This window comes from Heterodontus francisci, chromosome 38 (genome assembly GCF_036365525.1).
Source record: "Heterodontus francisci isolate sHetFra1 chromosome 38, sHetFra1.hap1, whole genome shotgun sequence".
NCBI classification, from domain to species: domain Eukaryota; kingdom Metazoa; phylum Chordata; class Chondrichthyes; order Heterodontiformes; family Heterodontidae; genus Heterodontus; species Heterodontus francisci.
In genome coordinates, this window is record NC_090408.1 from 39,033,021 (window position 1) to 39,050,333 (window position 17,313).

At 42.0% G+C, this 17,313-nt stretch overlaps 1 protein-coding gene and 1 long non-coding RNA gene across 13 annotated transcripts in view; one reads left to right on the forward strand and one right to left on the reverse strand.

Annotated features, from left to right (window-relative positions):
- The window catches only part of map2k5 (mitogen-activated protein kinase kinase 5), a 352,983-nt gene extending 351,233 nt beyond the window's left edge, over positions 1 to 1,750 (reverse strand). For all 11 annotated transcript variants that reach the window (XM_068018166.1, XM_068018162.1, XM_068018160.1 and 8 more), the window contains exon 1: positions 1,146 to 1,750. In XM_068018166.1, the coding sequence (XP_067874267.1) occupies positions 1,146 to 1,274 (129 nt within the window). In that variant the 5' untranslated portion in view covers positions 1,275 to 1,750. The remainder of the gene's footprint in view (positions 1 to 1,145) is intronic.
- The window catches only part of LOC137352557 (uncharacterized), a 175,338-nt gene continuing 159,178 nt past the window's right edge, over positions 1,154 to 17,313 (forward strand). The window contains exon 1 of one of the 2 annotated variants that reach the window (XR_010969731.1): positions 1,154 to 1,486. This is a non-coding gene — a long non-coding RNA (uncharacterized lncRNA). The remainder of the gene's footprint in view (positions 1,487 to 17,313) is intronic. The other variant, XR_010969732.1, reaches the window with a different exon arrangement.

A 17,313-nucleotide genomic window follows, 5' to 3' on the forward strand; every position in this document is an offset into this window, starting at 1 on the left:
ACACACATGCAATTTCCTTCAGAGTTTAGTGGATAGAAATCCCTGTGGAAATTGCAGTAGCTCAGCTGATTATGCGGATGATCACAGATTTGAACCCACATCCCACAAACCACTATAGCTCTAAAATACTGGGCCGCTGCTCCACTGTGCATTATACATTCCAATCTATGGCATTATTCCAGTGCTAAAAATACCAATTTTAATTTCCACCCGACAATATTGAACAGTCATCATGTCAGACAACTTTTCAAAGCAGTCTCCATGTCTCTCAACAGAAGTATCTAATGGGGAATCACATACTCATGAACAAAGTGTGAAAAGAAATGTCAGTCCAAAAACTGGAACGCCATATTGGATTAGGGAGGATTTCAGAAGAATGAGGAATAAGGTAAGTGATGTGGATTGAAGATAGAAATTAGCACACAGGACTACAGGGCAAAACGTGCTTTTATAAAAAATTATAAAAGTACAGAATAAGTATATGCCATTAAAAAAAGGAAGCAGACTGTTTCCAGTAGTTATGGGGGACAAGAACGAGGAGCCACAAATAAAAGATTAATGCACAAGATTTAAAACACAGGGCAGGAGAAAATTCATGCAGAGATTTTTTTGACTTCACTCCTAGGGTTAGTGGTTCAGATGGAAAATGAGTCAACATTCAAATTTAGATTAGACAAGTGGTTGAAGGAATATGAAAGAATATGGTGTTGTAACATATATGTATTTCAATATATGCATTTCTACGTAGAGAGTTAAGCTATTCCTATGCTTTTCTCTCCCTATCTCTGTATTCCTTAGCTGTAGAGAAAAGGCCAAATCTGGCTTCCCGAAATTCCCCAATTTTAATCGTCCCACTAGCGGCAACCGTATACCTCCAGCTGCCTGGGCCCTAAGGCTTTCCACTTCTTTATCCTCCTTTACGACCTTGCTTAAAACCTACCTCTTTGATCAAGCTTGTGATCACCTGTGTAGTATCTCCACACATGGCCCATACCCCATTGAGCTGTTGGGACGTTTTACCACGTTAAAAGTACTCTAATAATTTCAAGCTGCTCGTTGTAATGTGACCGAAATTGTCAAAGCAGCCGTGGAGGACTAAAGCTAGGATTAACCCTGACACCCCACCACCCCTCCCCCTCACTTACCAGCACATCCCTGAAAAGGAGCTGGGAGCCAAGCGGGATGCTCCAATCCACATCCCCGCCGTCGGGGACCTTGATGCGGATGACCAGCTGCGGCTGCGCCTTGGGCTCCATCTCACGCGGCACGAGCATCGCTTGCGCGGGGCCACATCGTCCGCCTCGGGCCCAACAGTCACCGGCCAACCGCCGCCTCGGGACCAACGGTCACCGGCCAACCGCCGCCTCGGGCCCAACAGTCACCGGCCAACCGCCGCCTCGGGCCCAACAGTCACCGGCCAACCGCCGCCTCGGGACCAACGGTCACCGGCCAACCGCCGCCTCGGGACCAACGGCCTCGCTTCCAGGTAGGGCCTCGCTCTCGAGTTTCTTTCCCTCCGACTCTCTTCCCAGCTCGACCTCCAGTCACGCTGCGTTTGCGCGCCGGCCGGCCTAACTTTTCGAGAAACAAACTACTTTGAGTTTCAGATTTCTCCTGATTTTTCTTCTCCAGTTGCCACCGCTTTAATTTAATTTCGCTGCCCTTATTTCATCGTTACAGTTCCATTTTGTTTTAGCTGTTTCCCACCCCCTCCGGCTTGTAAATAAAGGAAGTATCTTGCATTGTAAACCGGAACAAAAATGATGGGTAGCGGAGATCGCCCGGACACGTGATAGGAAACGTCCCAGGCCTGGCGGACATCTTTGCTTTCTGCACCACAGTGGGAAGGAGTGTAGTTGCCAACATATCCAGGATTACTCTGGAGTCTCCAGGAATTGAAGATCCACCTACTGGATACTGCCCTTAGCAAAATCATAGGGGCACTAAATAAAAACATGGTGTGCTTTTTGTCATTTTTTAAATTAGTTCCTAAAGTAATGAAGGTGGGCTTTAAAGCCCAATTGATTGAGGTGGGTGATTGGTGGGCACAGACTCGGTGGGCCGAAGGGCATGTTTCAGTGCTGTATCTTTTTATGACTCTAGGTGGGCATTTGATGAAATCTCCAAGAATACATCCAACCAGAGTTGGCAACCCTAGAAAGAGATGGCTTTTGTAAGGAAGGTTTTTTTTGTGGAATCATGCATCAGTGATTTATTAATTATAATTTAGTGTTTGTAGATTGAGATTGTTTGAAAGTATGGAAAAAAACGAACTTTGCAAATACAATTTTTTATCAAGCATTTATACTCTTTTTTACTAGACCTGGATACCATTTTGAAGCCAATCTTGAGTTTCTAAAGCATGCAAGTTGCAGGAGGAAGAAATTGCAGGTTGATATGACCTGTGCAATTAGTCAATTGCTGAATATCAAGAAATTCAGTCAGTTTTTCTTCCCGCCACCTACCAAGTTCTCCGGACTTTGGTAGCCTCCCTCTCCCCAAGGCTACAAACCAAGGATTTATAGTAGCTGCCTAGCTATAGATACTTGCCTCAACATTTAGCTTCTAATTGACTTCAGGATAAAAATATTTTTAAACCTTTACCCCACAGGAAAAACTTGACCAGTGGCCTTATCGGGATAGCATAGATAAAAGCAGAAATAAAAACAAGAAATGCTGGAACCACTCAGCAGGTCTGGCAGCATCTGTGGAAAGAGAAGCAGAGTTAACGTTTCGGGTCACTGACCCGAAACGTTAACTCTGCTTCTCTTTCCACAGATGCTGCCAGACCTGCTGAGTGGTTCCAGCATTTCTTGTTTTTATTTCAGATTTCCAGCATCCGCAGTATTTTGCTTTTAGATAAAAGCAGGTTCATTTCGGCACTTAAAACATCACAACTTTGCTCCTGATCACCCAAGAGCAATGCCATGGAAGAGGAGCTAGTGTATTTACTGTTTCAAGCGTCACTCGTTAGAAGTGACCACTTTTTTTTTAATGATCTTAAGAACTCCAAAGTGTTTATCCAATGTCATCAATTCTTGATGATCCAAAATGCCGCTCCTAAGATTCTATTTTAGCAGGTTTGCAGTTAGATTCTTTCACATGGTTTGGCATTCTGGCTTGCCACCACCTCTAAGTTTTATCTTTGATCTCAAAATTTGTTTTGGTGAGTTTAAGATTGGTGTGCCGAATTAGCTGATCTCATCTAAGACAACTGGTAGTGTGATATAATTTTTACTCTCTAACTAGAAATATAATATTTAATACATCAAAAATGCATTTCCTACCTTTATACAAATTTGTATACTCCACTTAATATATAAATAGACAAAGGCAATCATTTGCAATGTAGAGAGAAAGTACTACAGCAATTTAAAATTCCTTAATTGACACATGAGCCAGAATGTCTGTAACCTCTGACTAACCTTACCAATCATGCTTATAAAACCAAAAAAGCTATGGTTCAGAGCTCCAGTATGTACAGCAATCCTATTCTAACCTCACCCAGTGCTTTGTAACAGTAATCAAATGTTGCAACCTTAAAGAGAATAGCCTCTGAATAATACATTGTGCATTACATGGCACAGTGCTTTTGGCCTTATTCAACAGCAGATCAGGACTTGCTGTGAGCAGTGCCACGGATCCACTCGTGTTTCATTATTTTCTGCTTTATATATAAAACTTGGATATGGGGGCACAATGTTAGAATTTGCAGATGATAAAAATCGGGGATGTGACTGACTGAAACTGTTGAATGAAATTTAATGGAAAAATGTCAGGTGATACGTTGAGGGATGATGAATAGCGAGGGGACATGAACACGAAACAGTGAAACTCTAAAAGGAATAGAGGAGTACAGATATTCAGCCTCAAATACAATATATTTCTTAAAGTGTGAGGGAAAGTTTTTTTTTTTAAATGGGGCGGCGCAGTGGTTAGCACCGCAGCCTCACAGCTCCAGCGACCCGGGTTCAATTCTGGGTACTGCCTGTGTGGAGTTTGCAAGTTCTCCCTGTGTCTGCGTGGGTTTCCTCCGGGTGCTGCGGTTTCCTCCCACATGCCAAAGACTTGCAGGTTGATAGGTAAATTGGCATTATAAATTGCCTCTAGTGTAGGTAGGTGGTAGGGAAATATAGGGACAGGTGGGGATGTGATAGGAATATGGGATTAGTGTAGGATTAGTATAAATGGGTGGTTGATGGTCGGCATAGACTCGGTGGGCCGAAGGGCCTGTTTCAGTGCTGTATCTCTAAACTAAACTAAAGTACAGAGGCAAAGAGGTAATGTTAAACCTGTGCAACCTGTGATCTATGCTGCAGTTAGGATTATTCTGTCTAGTTTGGGGCCTTAGTTTAGGAAGGATGTCATGATCAGGGAGATCGTGACACTCTTCTGCACTAAGATGATACCAGAGAAGGAAGGGGTCATCATTTTACGCAAATTGTAATTGGGATATGGAATGTTCTACCAGAAACAGTGGTGGAAATGCTTCTCATATTGGCAAAGAAATGCTAATACATGGGAGGTAAAATAGCTATCCAAGGATTTTAATGAGTTAAACTGATGCTATTCAGCTTGGAGTCATAGAATTTTAGTCATTTAGTGTATCATGCCTGTGCCGTCTTTCCAAAAGAGCAATCCACTTCATCCCATTCTGCTGTACTTTCCCCATACATTTTCAAATTTTCTTTCTTCAAATATTTATCCACCTTCCTTTTAAAAACCATTATAGAGTCTCCATCCGCCTCTGTTTTCTGCTGGGCAATTCCATGTCCTAACAACCTTCGGCTTTAAATAAATAAAGATTTGCTTAGTCGTGCCCTTTGTTTTTGATGATGGCCTTAAATTTATGTCTTCCAGTTGCTGACTCTCAAACCAGTGGAAATAGTTTTCCCAATTGGTTTTATCAAAACTCCTCATAATATTGGACACTGTATCATTAAATTAGCTTCAACATGAGTGCTGTTCATCACGGTGCATAATGCAAACTGGTTGTCAGTGCTGGGAATAAACTTTTAACACTTTTGAGGTAATTTATGGACACTGATAAAAGTAGGCTTAGGTTGCTCTGACAACATAACTCAATTAACTTAAATTGTGTTGAAACTTGTATTTATGTGGTAATTTGGCTTATTTATTGTACTCCATTTGTACACCAGAGTAATTGTTTCAGGCCCAAATCTTAAAATTTCTGAAGGGTGGAAATGGCTTTTGCTACTTAACTGCTGTTGGTAGAAGGTGCTATTAATTTTGTTCATATACAGAACCAGTCGAACTAAGAGTCCCACTGATTGTCGTGTGTGTAATGCTCTACATTTTCTGTCCAATGATGAACTCTTTATTTCGCATTCTAAACACACAACGAATCAGGAAGACAATTGTTGAAATGTTTTGGACCAAACAAAATCACTCCACTGGAGTGGACGGTGTGAGTGAGTGTAATAGATTTGTGCAGAGGATGATTTATATTGTATCAGATCTCATCAATACTCACAACTGTTTTTGTTTTGTTACAGATGATGGCAAAGGATGCATTTGACAATGTTATCTGCTGTGACAAAAATTCTGTTCAATTTCTGCATCATTATAACTGCTTTCCATAACTTCCCTTCTTTCCTACACTAAGATCTCATTTTCTGGGTATAATAGCTGCTTTTACTGTGAATCTTGTAACATTTGTGGATATAAAATTACATTATATTTGATTTTCTACCCCCTTTAAAACAAACTAAGGACTTATGCATACCCGCTGAGTCAGAACTGACACCGACATCAGAAATAGGCTATGTGGCCCCTCAAGCCTTCTCCATCAGTCAATAAAACCATGGTTGATCTTCAACCTCAACTCACTTTCTTTCCCGATCCCCATATCCCTTGATTCCTTTAGAGTCCAAAAATCTATCAATCTCGGTCTTGAAAAATCAGAAAAAAATAGTTCTTTTTTTTTTAACCCTCAAATAGTTACCTTTATAAGTGGTAAGGTTAGTACTACTAAGGTTTTAGTTGGTGTAATTTATTTGTAATTACTAAAGTGCTGTTTGGACAGAATGTGAGGCTGTGAGTTGGTGTGTGAGGGCCTTCAGTGATAAGGGGAAGGAGGTGCTCGTGTCTTTTTTTTTCTGCCTTGTCAGCCTCCACGGTACAGGGAAAGAAGTTGATTGGCGAGTAACTGGTAAGTTATTCTACTATTACACTAACAATAATTAGTTTGTAAAGCTAAAGTATGGCAGGGTAGCTTGGCCAAGTGGAATGTGGGTCAGATCTAAGCTCTGCAGTCCTGCCACATCCAGTTGTGAATGCTGGTGGACAATTAAACAACTAACTGGAGGAGGTGGCTCCACAAATATCCCCATTCTCAACGATGGGGGAGCCCGCAGCTACAACAATTTGTTCAGTACCATTTCCCTGGTGATTGTAATTTTCTTGGGTTCCTCCCTCCCTTCCATTTCCTGACTTACAGCTAATAATGGGATGTTACTTGTATCCTCAATAGTGAAGACTGTTGCAAAATATCTGATAAATTCATCTGCTATCTCCTTTATTATCAATTATTAATTCCCAGACTCACTTTCTACAGGACTAACACTCACTTTGTTAACTTTTCTTTTTTAAATATCTATAGAAACTCTTACTATCTGTCTTTATATTTCTAGCTAGCTTTCTCCCTTACCTTCCTTATCAATCTTTGAGTCATGCTTTGCTGTTTTTTATATTCTGTCCAATCTTCTGACCTGCCTCCCATCTTTGCGCAATTATAGGCTTTTTCTTTAAGTTTGATACTATCTTTAACTGTTTTAGTTAACTACAGATGGCGGGTTCCACCCTTGGAATTTTTCTTTCTCATTTGAAATGTATCTATTCTGTGTATCCTGAAATATACCCTTAAATGTTTGCCACTGCATCTCTATTGACCTATCCCTCAACCTGATTTGCCAGTTCACTTTAGCTCGCTCTGCTTTCATGCCCACATAATTGCCCTTGTTTAAGTTTAAAATACTAGTCTTGGACCACTCTTCTCCCTCAAACTGAATGTAAAATTTAATTATATTATGCTCGCTGCTACCTAGGGGTGCCTTAACTATGAGGTCATTAATTAATCCTATCTCGTTGCACAATACCAGGTCGAGAATAGCCTGCTCTCTGGTTGGCTCCAGAACCTATTGTTCCAAGAAATTATCCTGAAAACATTCTATGTACTCCTCATCAGGCTACTTCGATCCATCTGATTTTTCCAGTCTATATGTAGGTTAAAATCCCCCTTAATTATCGCTGTACCTTTCTGACAAGCTGCCATTATTTCTTCCTTTATACCTCGTTCTACAGTGTGGTTAATGTTAGGTGGCCTGTACACCATTCCCACAAGTGACTTCTTGCCTTTATGATTTCTCATCTCCAGCCACACTGCTCCTACATCCTGGTCTCCCTCTCTATTGTGCTAATACCATCATTAATTAACAGAGCTACCTTCCACCTTTTCCTAGCTTCATGTCCTTCCTAAATGCCATGTACCCTTCAATATTCAGGTCCCAATCTATGTTGTCCTGCAGCCATGTCTCTGTGATGGCTATCGGATCGTACTTTTTAATTTCTATTTGCGCACTCAGTTCATCTGTTTTGTTTCGAATGCTACGTGCATTCAGATACAGAGCCTTTAGTTTTATAACCTCTAGCCTTATCTGTTGATTTACTCTCAGATTTGTATGCTCTGTCCCTTCCTGTCACAGTCTGTTAATCATTTCCCATATGAATATTAATACCTTTCTCTCTTGCCTTGTCTCTACTCCTTGATTTACCATATCTTCCCAAATTTGATCCCTTGCCCCCACTATTCAGTTTAAAAACCCTCTCTACTTCTCTAGTTATGCAGCTCACTAGAACACCTGCCCCAGCACGGTTCAGGTGTAGACCGTCCCAACGGTACTCACTTTCCCCAGTACTGGTGCCAGTGCCCTATAACCCGGAACCCAATTCTACCACACCAGTGTTTGAGCCATGCATTAAATTCTCTAATCTTCTTTGCCCTATGCCACTTTGCACATGGCTCAGGTAATAATCCAGAGATTATTACCTTTGAGGTTCTGCTTCTTAATTTGATGCCTTGTTCCTCAGGCTGACTATGCAGAACCTTTTTCCTTGTCCTGCCTATGTCATTGGTACCTACATGGACCACAATGACTGGATTCCCCGCCTCCCACTTTAATTTCCTCTCCAGCCCTGAGCAGATGTCCCAAACTCTGGCACCGGGCAGGCAACACAGCCGTCTGGACTCTCACTCTTTGCTGCAGAGGACAGTGTTAATCTCCCTAACTATACTGTCCCCTACTACCACTACAATCCTTTTTTGTCCTGCCACTTGAATGGCATCCTGTACCATGGTGCCATGGTTAGGTTGCTCATCCACCCTGCAGCCCCCACTCTCATCCAAACAAGCTGAAAGAACTTCAAACCTATTGGAGCCTCAGCCTTTGTGATTGTCCTGCACTCCTGCTCTCAGGGTCCCCTTACCTGCTTCAGCTGCAACCACATTCTCCTGTCCCTGAGCACTGACCAAATCAGAAGACCCTAACCTTAGGGGTGGGACCGCCTCCTGGTACAAAATGTCCAGGTAACTTTCTCCCTCCCTGATGTGTCGCAGTGTCTGCAGTTCAATGACTCTGAGCTGAAGCTCTTCAAGCCTCAAACACTTACTGCAGACATGTTTGCCCTGGATCACACCGGCATCCAGGAGCTCCCACATGCTGCAGCTGTGACACATCACTTGTCCTGCCATCCTTAATGTGTTTTAATTAACTACTTAATTATTTTATTCAATGATTTCTTTTCTTTTGTATATTTTGTTAAGCTTACCGCTAGTTCCTTTACAATTTTAAACGTTAGGATTAGAATGGACTTTAATCACTTCCCAGATACTCACCAAACGGGTAGCTTCTTCCCAAACCAATCACATACCTGCTTGCCTGTGATGTTTGATGCTATGTTTGATTGAAATTAAATTAAATTAAAAGCTTACCTGTATACTCACCTCGGCAGCTCTCTGTTTCCCTGCTATCACTGTTGATTGTGATGTCACTCTGACGTCACTTTTCGATTTTTCCCTGCTCCGCTCCTGCTGCCCCCGCCTGCTCCTCTCTCTCTCTCTCTCTCTATCTGTCTCTGTCTCCAGTCTCCGACTCTGGACTTTTGGCATGCTTTTTAAACCTCTGCTCCTGCCATGCTCCTCTCTCTCCCTCTCCGCTCCCGCCATGCTCCTACTGAAGCAGTCCTTGTAGAAATGCAGCAAGACCTGGACAATAGCCAGGCTTGGACTGATAAGTGGCAAGTAACATTCGTGCCAGACAGGTGCCAGGCAATGACCATCTCAAACAAGAGAGAATCTAATCATCTCCCCTTGATGTTCAATGGCATTACGATCGCTGAATCCCTCAGTATCAACATCCTGGGGGTGGGGGGGTTACCATTGATCAGAAACTGAACTGGAGTAGCCATATAAATACCATTGCTACAAGAGCAAGTCAGAGTCTAGGAATCCTGCGGTGAGTAACTCACCTCCTGACTCCCCAAAGCCTGTCCACCATCTACAAGGCACAAGTCAGGAGTGTAATGGAATACTGTCCACTTGCCTGGGTGGGTGCAGCTCCAACAACACTCCAGAAGCTCGACACCATTCAGGACAAAGCAGCCTGCTTGATTGGCACCCCATTCACAAACATTCACTCCCTCCACCACCAACGCACAGTGGCAGCAGTGTGTACCATCTACAAGATGCACTGCAGTAACGCATCAAGGCTCCTTAGACAGCATCTTCCAAACCCGTGACCTCTACCACCTCGAAGGACAAGGGCAGCAGATGCATGGGCACACCACCACCTGTAAATTCCCCTCCAAGGCACACACCATCCTGAGTTGGAACAATATCGCCGTTGCTTCACTGTCGCTGGATCAAAATCCTGGAACTCCCTTCCTAACAGCACTGTGGGTATACCTACCCTACATGGACTGCGGTGGTTCAAGAAGGCAGCTCACCACCACCTTCTCGAGGGCAATTAGGGATGGGCAAAATGCTGGCCTAGCCAGCGATGTCCACATCCCATGAATGAATAAAAAAAATGGCATGTGGGAAGTCGTGGACGCACCATGTGTCCCTGACAAACACATCTGCAGGAAGTGTTACCAGTTGCAGAAGCTTGAGCTCCAGTTTCAGAACTCGAGCGATGGCTGGAGTCACTCGTGCATCCGTGAGGCAGAGAGCTATATGAATAGCACGTATAGGGAGGTGGTCATACCACAGGTTATGAATGCGTAGGAAGAGAGGGCATGGGTGTCTATCAGGCAGTCTAAGAGAACCAGGCAGGTAATGCAGGAGTCCCCTAAGTCGATTTCGCTTGCTAAACGATTTTCCATTTTGGATACTGGTGAGGGCGAGAGTTCCTCAGAGGAGTGCAGAAAAAGCCAAGTCCATGGCCCCACGGGTGGCTCAGCTGCCCTGGAGGGGAGGAAGAAGAGCGGAAGGGAAATAGTGATAGGGGATTCATTAGTTAGAGGAACAGACAGGCGTATCTGTGGCAGCAGACGTGACACCAGGACGGTATGTTGCCTCCCCGGTGCCAGGGTCAAGGATGTTACAGAACGGCTGCAGGACATTCTTCTGGGGGAGGGTGCCAGAGGTCGTGGTTCATATTGGTACCAACGACACAGGTAAGAAGAGGGATGAGGTCCTGAAATTAAAGTTTTAGGAATTGGGGAAGAAATTAAAAAGCAGGACCTCAAAAGCAGTAATCTCAGGATTACTCCCAGGGCCACGTGCCAGTGAGCATAGGAATAGGAGGATTAAGCGATTTAACACATGGCTGGAGAATTGGTGCAGGAGGAAGGGCATCAGATTTTTGAGGCATTGGGATCTGTTCTGGGGTAGGTGGGATCTGTACAAGATGGATGGGTTGCACCTTAGCAGGACCGGGACTAACATCCTCGCAGGGAGATTTGCGAGTGCTGTTGGGAAGGGTTTAAACTAAATTGTCAGGGGGTTGGGAACCTAAGAGGGAGCTCAGATTGGAAGGAAGCAAAACTCATAACAGGAAGTAGAGAAGTAGTAAGCAAAATTGGAAGGTAGACAAGACGAAGGCAAACGTCAAATAGGATTGAAATGAGGAATAATGTTAAGACAAAGATAAGGGCACTCTATCTGAATGCAGGCAGCATTCGCAACAAGGTAGATGATTTGAAGGTACAAATAGAGGGAAATGGGTATGATTTAATTGCCATTACGGAAATGTGGTTACAGGGTGACCAGGACTGGGAACTGAATATTCAGGGATATTCATCATTTAGGAGGGATAGGCAGAGAGGTTTGGAGATGGGGTAGCGCTGTTAATAAGGGACGAGATCGGTACGTTCGTGAGAGAGGATCTTGGATCGAAGGAGAAAGATGTAGAATCAGATTGGGTGGAGCTAAGGGGCAGCAAACATTGGTGGGAGTTTTTTATAGGCCACCAAACTGTAGTGGTAATGTTGGGCACGGTATAAATCAGGAAATTAGAGCTGCATGTAGCATAGGCAATACAGTAATAATGGCAACTTCAATTTACATATAGATACGGCACTAAAGCTGTGGAGGATGAATACCTGGAGTGTATATGAGATGGGTTTCTGGAGCAGTATGTTGAAGAACCAACTAGGGATCGGGCTATTTTAGATTTAGTATTATGCAATGAGAAAGGGTTAATTAATAACATTGCTGTAAAGGAGCCATTAGGAAATAGTGATCACAATATGATAGAATTCCACATTTAGTTTGAAAGAGATATAGTTTATTCTGAAACTAGGGTCTTAAATCTGAACAAAGGAAACTGAGGGGCAAGTTGGCTAAGGTGGATTGGGAAAATACATTTAAAGATTTGATGGTAGACAGGCGATAGCTAGTATTTAAAGAAGTATTACACAGTTTACAACAAATATTCATTCCTCGAAGACACAAAAACCCAACCAGAAAGGCGAGTCAACCATGGCTAACAAAGGAAATTAAGGATTACATTAGGTCAAAGGAAGTGGCTTATAAGGTCGCCAGAAAAAGTGGTAAGCCCTAGAATTGGGAGCAATTTAGAGTCCAACAAAGGAGGACCAAGAAACTGATAAAGAAAAGGAAAAGAGATTATGAATCTAAGCTAGCTAGAAACATAAAGGCGGACTGTAAAAGTTTCTTTAGGTACGTGAGAAGGAAACAATTAGCAAGGACAAATGTGGGTCCATTGCAGGTGGAGACAGGAGAGTTTGTGGTGGAGAATGAGGAAATGGTGGAGAGACTCAACAATTACTTTGTTGCTGTCTTCACAGAGGAAGACACAGAAAATCTCTCAGAAATACTAGGGAACCAAGGTACTTGTAAAAATAAGGAACTGGAAGTAATTAGTATCAACAAAGAAGTAATGCTCAAACTAATTGGATTGAAAGTTGATAAATCCCCTGGACCAGATGAGCTACATCCCAGAGGCTTGAAGGAGGTGGCTATAGAGATAGTAGATACATTGGTGGTTATCTTTCAAAATTCTGTAGATTCTGGAAGGGTTCCTGCAGACTGGAAAGTAGCAAATGTAAGCCCACTATTTAAGAAGGGAGCGAGAGAGAAAACAGAGAACTACAGACCTGTTAGTTTGACGTCAGTAGTACGGAAAATGTTGGAATCTATTATAAAGGATGAGATAACTGGACACTTGGAAAATAATAATATGATTGGGCAGAATCAGCATGGATATGTGAAAGGGAAATCATGTTTGACAAACCTGTTGGAGTTTTTTGTGGATGTTACTTGTAGCATAGATAAAGGAGAACCAGTGATGTGTATTTGGATTTTCAGAAGCCTTTTGACAAGGTCCCACAGAGGAGGTTAGTAAACAAAATTAGAGCACATGGGATTGGGGGTAATATACTGCTATGGATTGAGAATTGGTTGACAGAAAACAGAGAGTAGGAATAAATGGGTCATTCTGAGAATGACAGGCTGTTACTAGAGGGGTACCTCAAGGATCAGTGCTTGGGCCACAGCTGTTTACAATTTATATAAATGATTTGGATATGGGGATCAATTGTAATGTTTCCAAATTTGCAGATGACACAAAACTAGATGGGAATGTAAGTTGTGAGGAGGATGCAAGGAGGCTTCGAGGGTATTTGGACAGGCTAAGTGAACAGGCAAGAACACGGCAGATGGAATATATGAATGAATAAGTGTGAAGTGATCCACTTTGGTAGAAAAAACAGAAAGGCAGAGTATTTCTTAAATGGTGAGAGGTTGGGAAGTGTTGATGTCCAAAGAGACCTGGGTGTCCTTGTTCATGAGTCACTCAAAGCTAGTATGCAGGTGCAGCAAGCAATTAAGAAGGAAAATGGTATGTTGGCCTTCATTGCAAGGGGATTTGAGTACCGGAGTAAAGATGTATTGCTTCATTTGTATAAAGCATTGATGAGACTGCACCTGGAGTATTGTGTACAGTTTAAGTCTCCTTACCTAAGGAAGGATATACTTGCCATAGAGGGAGTGCAACGGAGGTTCACCAAACTAATCACTGGGATGGTGGGATTGTCTTATGAGGAGAGATTGCAGAAACTGGCCCTGTATTCTCTAGAGTTTTCAAGAATGAGAGGTGATCTCATTGAAACCTTTACTAAATTCTTACAAGGCATGATAGGGTGGATGTGGAAAGGAGGTTTCCCCTGGTTGGTGAGTCTAGGGGAATAAGGGGCAGGCCCTTTAAGACTGAGATGAGGAGTAATTTCTTTGCTGAGAGGGTGGTGAATCTTTGGAATTCTCGACTGCTCAATCAGTGAGCATGTTCAAGACTGAAGTTGATAGATTTCTGGATACTAATGACATCAAGGAATATGGGGATAGTGGGGAAAAATGGCAAAGAGGTAGATGATCAGCCATAATCTGATGGAATGGCAGAGCGTGCTCGATGAGCCGAATGGCCTACTCCTGCTCCTATTTCCAATGATCCTATGAATATACTCAACAACTGAGCATCCACAACCCTCTGTGGTAGAGATTCCAAAGATTTAGAACCCCCATATCAGACCTAAATGGTCAACCCCTTATCCTGAGACTATGCCCCTTAGTTCTAGACTCTTCAGACAGGGAACTAGCCTCTCAGTATCTACCCTGTCACGGCCTCTCAGAATCTTATGTTTCGACGAGATCACCTCTCGTTCTTCTAACTGCAGAGAAAATAGGTCCATTGTACTTGATCAGTCCTAAAAGGACAACTCTTTCACCTCGGGAATCAATCTAGTGAACCTTCATTGTACCCTTCTAAGGCAAGTATATCCTTCCTTCAATATGGAGACCAAAAACGTACTCAATACTCCAGATGTGGTCTCACCAATGTACAATTGCAGCAAGACGTACTTACTCTTGTACCCCAACCCTAATTGCTTGCATGTTTTGCCCACTCACTTAGTCTGTCTATGTTGCTAGAGCATCTGTTGTCTGTGGAAAACAGAGTAATGCTGCAGGTATGTGGGAATACAGATCTACATTGTTCTCTAATAAGTTAATAGATATGGGGAACAATTACATACAGATTTTGTCTTTTTTTACAGCCAATGGCAGTTCCTATTATGGATGCAGTTTGCCAGAGTTGTGCAATGGCATCCAGAATGAAGGATTAACAAACAGTAAATAAGGAGAAACTGTTTCCAGTCGTAGAAGGGTCGGTAACCAGCGGACACAAATATACAGTAAATAACACAACTTTTGGAAGTAACATGGAACATTTTTTTTACACAGTGAGTTGTTATGATCTAGAATGCACTGCCTGCAAGGATTGAATGGGATTCATTGGATAGTCTGTCAAAGAGCTGGCACAGGCACAATGGACCAAATAGCCACCTCCTGTACTGTATTCTATAATTCTAACAATCATGGCACAACTGCTGCAACTTTATTGGAGAAATAATCAGTAACTAATGAGCTGTATTAAATATTTTAATATGCAAATAGGGATTCCACTCCATTAAATACAAACACAATCAGATTCACCTACAGTTAATGAAATCCAGTCAACATGTTCATACAGTAACTGTTTCCATTGTCTTAATATCTTACCAGGAATTAACTGAAATGCTGGGAAAACAATTCTTCGACTTAATTTCATATACTTTTAGCAAAGAAAGTTTCTCATGTGAACTATTTTGCTGGATGCTTTTAACTTGCTGCCATGTTGGCATATTGTAAACGAGCAAATTCATGCAACATGTTGCACAGTTAACCGTGTGCAGTGTATAGTTTGTGATCACTCTACTACCAGCATCCTCACTGTTGAAATCAAATCTTAAAACTATGCTACTTGTTACCTTCCTCAGCCTTGTAGTCTATGGGCTTTTAAGGACACATTTACAGTACAAGTACAGCTTGGTGCAATGCAGTTTTGCTTCACACTGATGCTACAGTTATTGTATAAAAGCAGCCTGAAACAGGTGTCAGTGCTTTGATTTACACTTCAAGTTTAGTGTCGTGCAAAGTGCACTTCGCACCAATGCTAAACTTTCAAAGTCTGAATGTACTTTGAAATTCAAGGTTGGCATCGCCTGATTTATCTCCTCTCCTCTTCTTTTTCCTTTAACCACACTGCTGTCCTGCTACAATGAGCCTTGACCTTGCAACTGCATTCCTCAAGAATAAAGCATTTTGACGGATGAAAGTCTGTGGTAGTGGATACTGAAAACTGCTTGAGTTTAGGAAAGGTTACTTCCTTTGAGGTTTGAAATTACAATGCAATATAATGCTGTTTGCAATATTTTCTGATATTTGCAGCCCCTAACTATTTGAACACTGTCGCCAGACTGTATTACCACAACCAAAGTGAGGCATAATTAGTGCAGTTTCTGTAATTGCCCCAGGCTCTGTGTGTAGAAATACCTGATACTTTTTTTTTTAAAAGGCATTTAGCCAATCAGTTTGGTAATATGATCTACAAGAGAGAGTGTGCGGTCTAACTGGGTTCGCTAATTCATGCAGTTAGCATTCTCAAGGTTACAAGGTTACATTTTTAAAAAATATACTGAGTATGTAAAGTTGCATTGTTGGAACATTTTAGTTTTATTACTGATGACCAAAGTGAATGGTATCCAGCAACAGAGAAACATTTTTCCCCCAACCTTAATTGGTAAACTCTCCAGTTTTGACCCTTTCACAAACTATTTCCATGGGGTATACCTGCTGGGGGTACAGTTCTAACTGTTCTAGCCACAATTTGCTATCTCCCCATTCTTCATATGCACTCTATACTATTTCAGCTTGCTATTGAACAATAGAAGGCATCATGGCTGAAGCCATGTCAGATGTTAATTGTACTCCAGCCACTTGCACCAGCTAACTCAGCTGAGACTGAAGATCGACTGAGGGGAAATTGCTGGATCTATATTGGGCATTTTCACAGTGTGCAGTGTATTTACCAGTGGTTTGTCGTGGCAGCTGCATTACAAACATGCAAACAGTAACAGGCAGGAAATGTTTTTTCACTCCTTCAAAACTGTCCTACACAATTTTTGATACCTGGTAGATCCCAATATATACTCTCTATCTCACCCAAAACCATGTAATCTCCTGGGAGAGGCGAGAAAACCTTTTTTTTTTAAAACAGGCCAATTTGTGGGGAAAATATCTCAGAAATTCCTCTCAACCACAAGACCACTCCTGGCAGTACCTACTTTCGTATGAAGTGATTTTCATCCCAGCCAGAAACAAGTCCAACTCTTGCTTGAAGGAATCCACAGGTCCACTATTTTCTGGGAAAAGACCCACCTCCTGACATCTAACCGAGATCTGACTTTATGCAACTTCAAATTATGACCCATTCCCCCCCCCCCCCCCCCCCCCCACCCACAGCTGCCCCATTCCTCCCTAACCATTTGTTTTCTGTTATATATAAGATCACTCTATAGAGGAGTTCCACTTTTCTTAAAGCCAACATCTGTACAGGCCACAAGGTTCAGTGAAAACACAAGTAAAACATTAATGATGCATTGAAATAAACTGTAATTTTAAGTGCATTATTCCTGAAAACATTAAAAAGACATAGTGTTAAAAACAGAAATATATCCTGCCCACCCAGCACCAAGGAGTTTAAGCAATTACTTAAATTATATATAGAGTTTTTTTTGTTTTAATCATTTACTGAAAAACTACATAATTAAAATTACAAATGTTCTATTTAAAAGTGACAGTAATAAAATACATCCCAGGATAAGTACTCATTCTGTGATTAGTGATTCATGAGGTACTTATGCATTGTAAAGCATAAATTATTTAGGAAGAAAAAT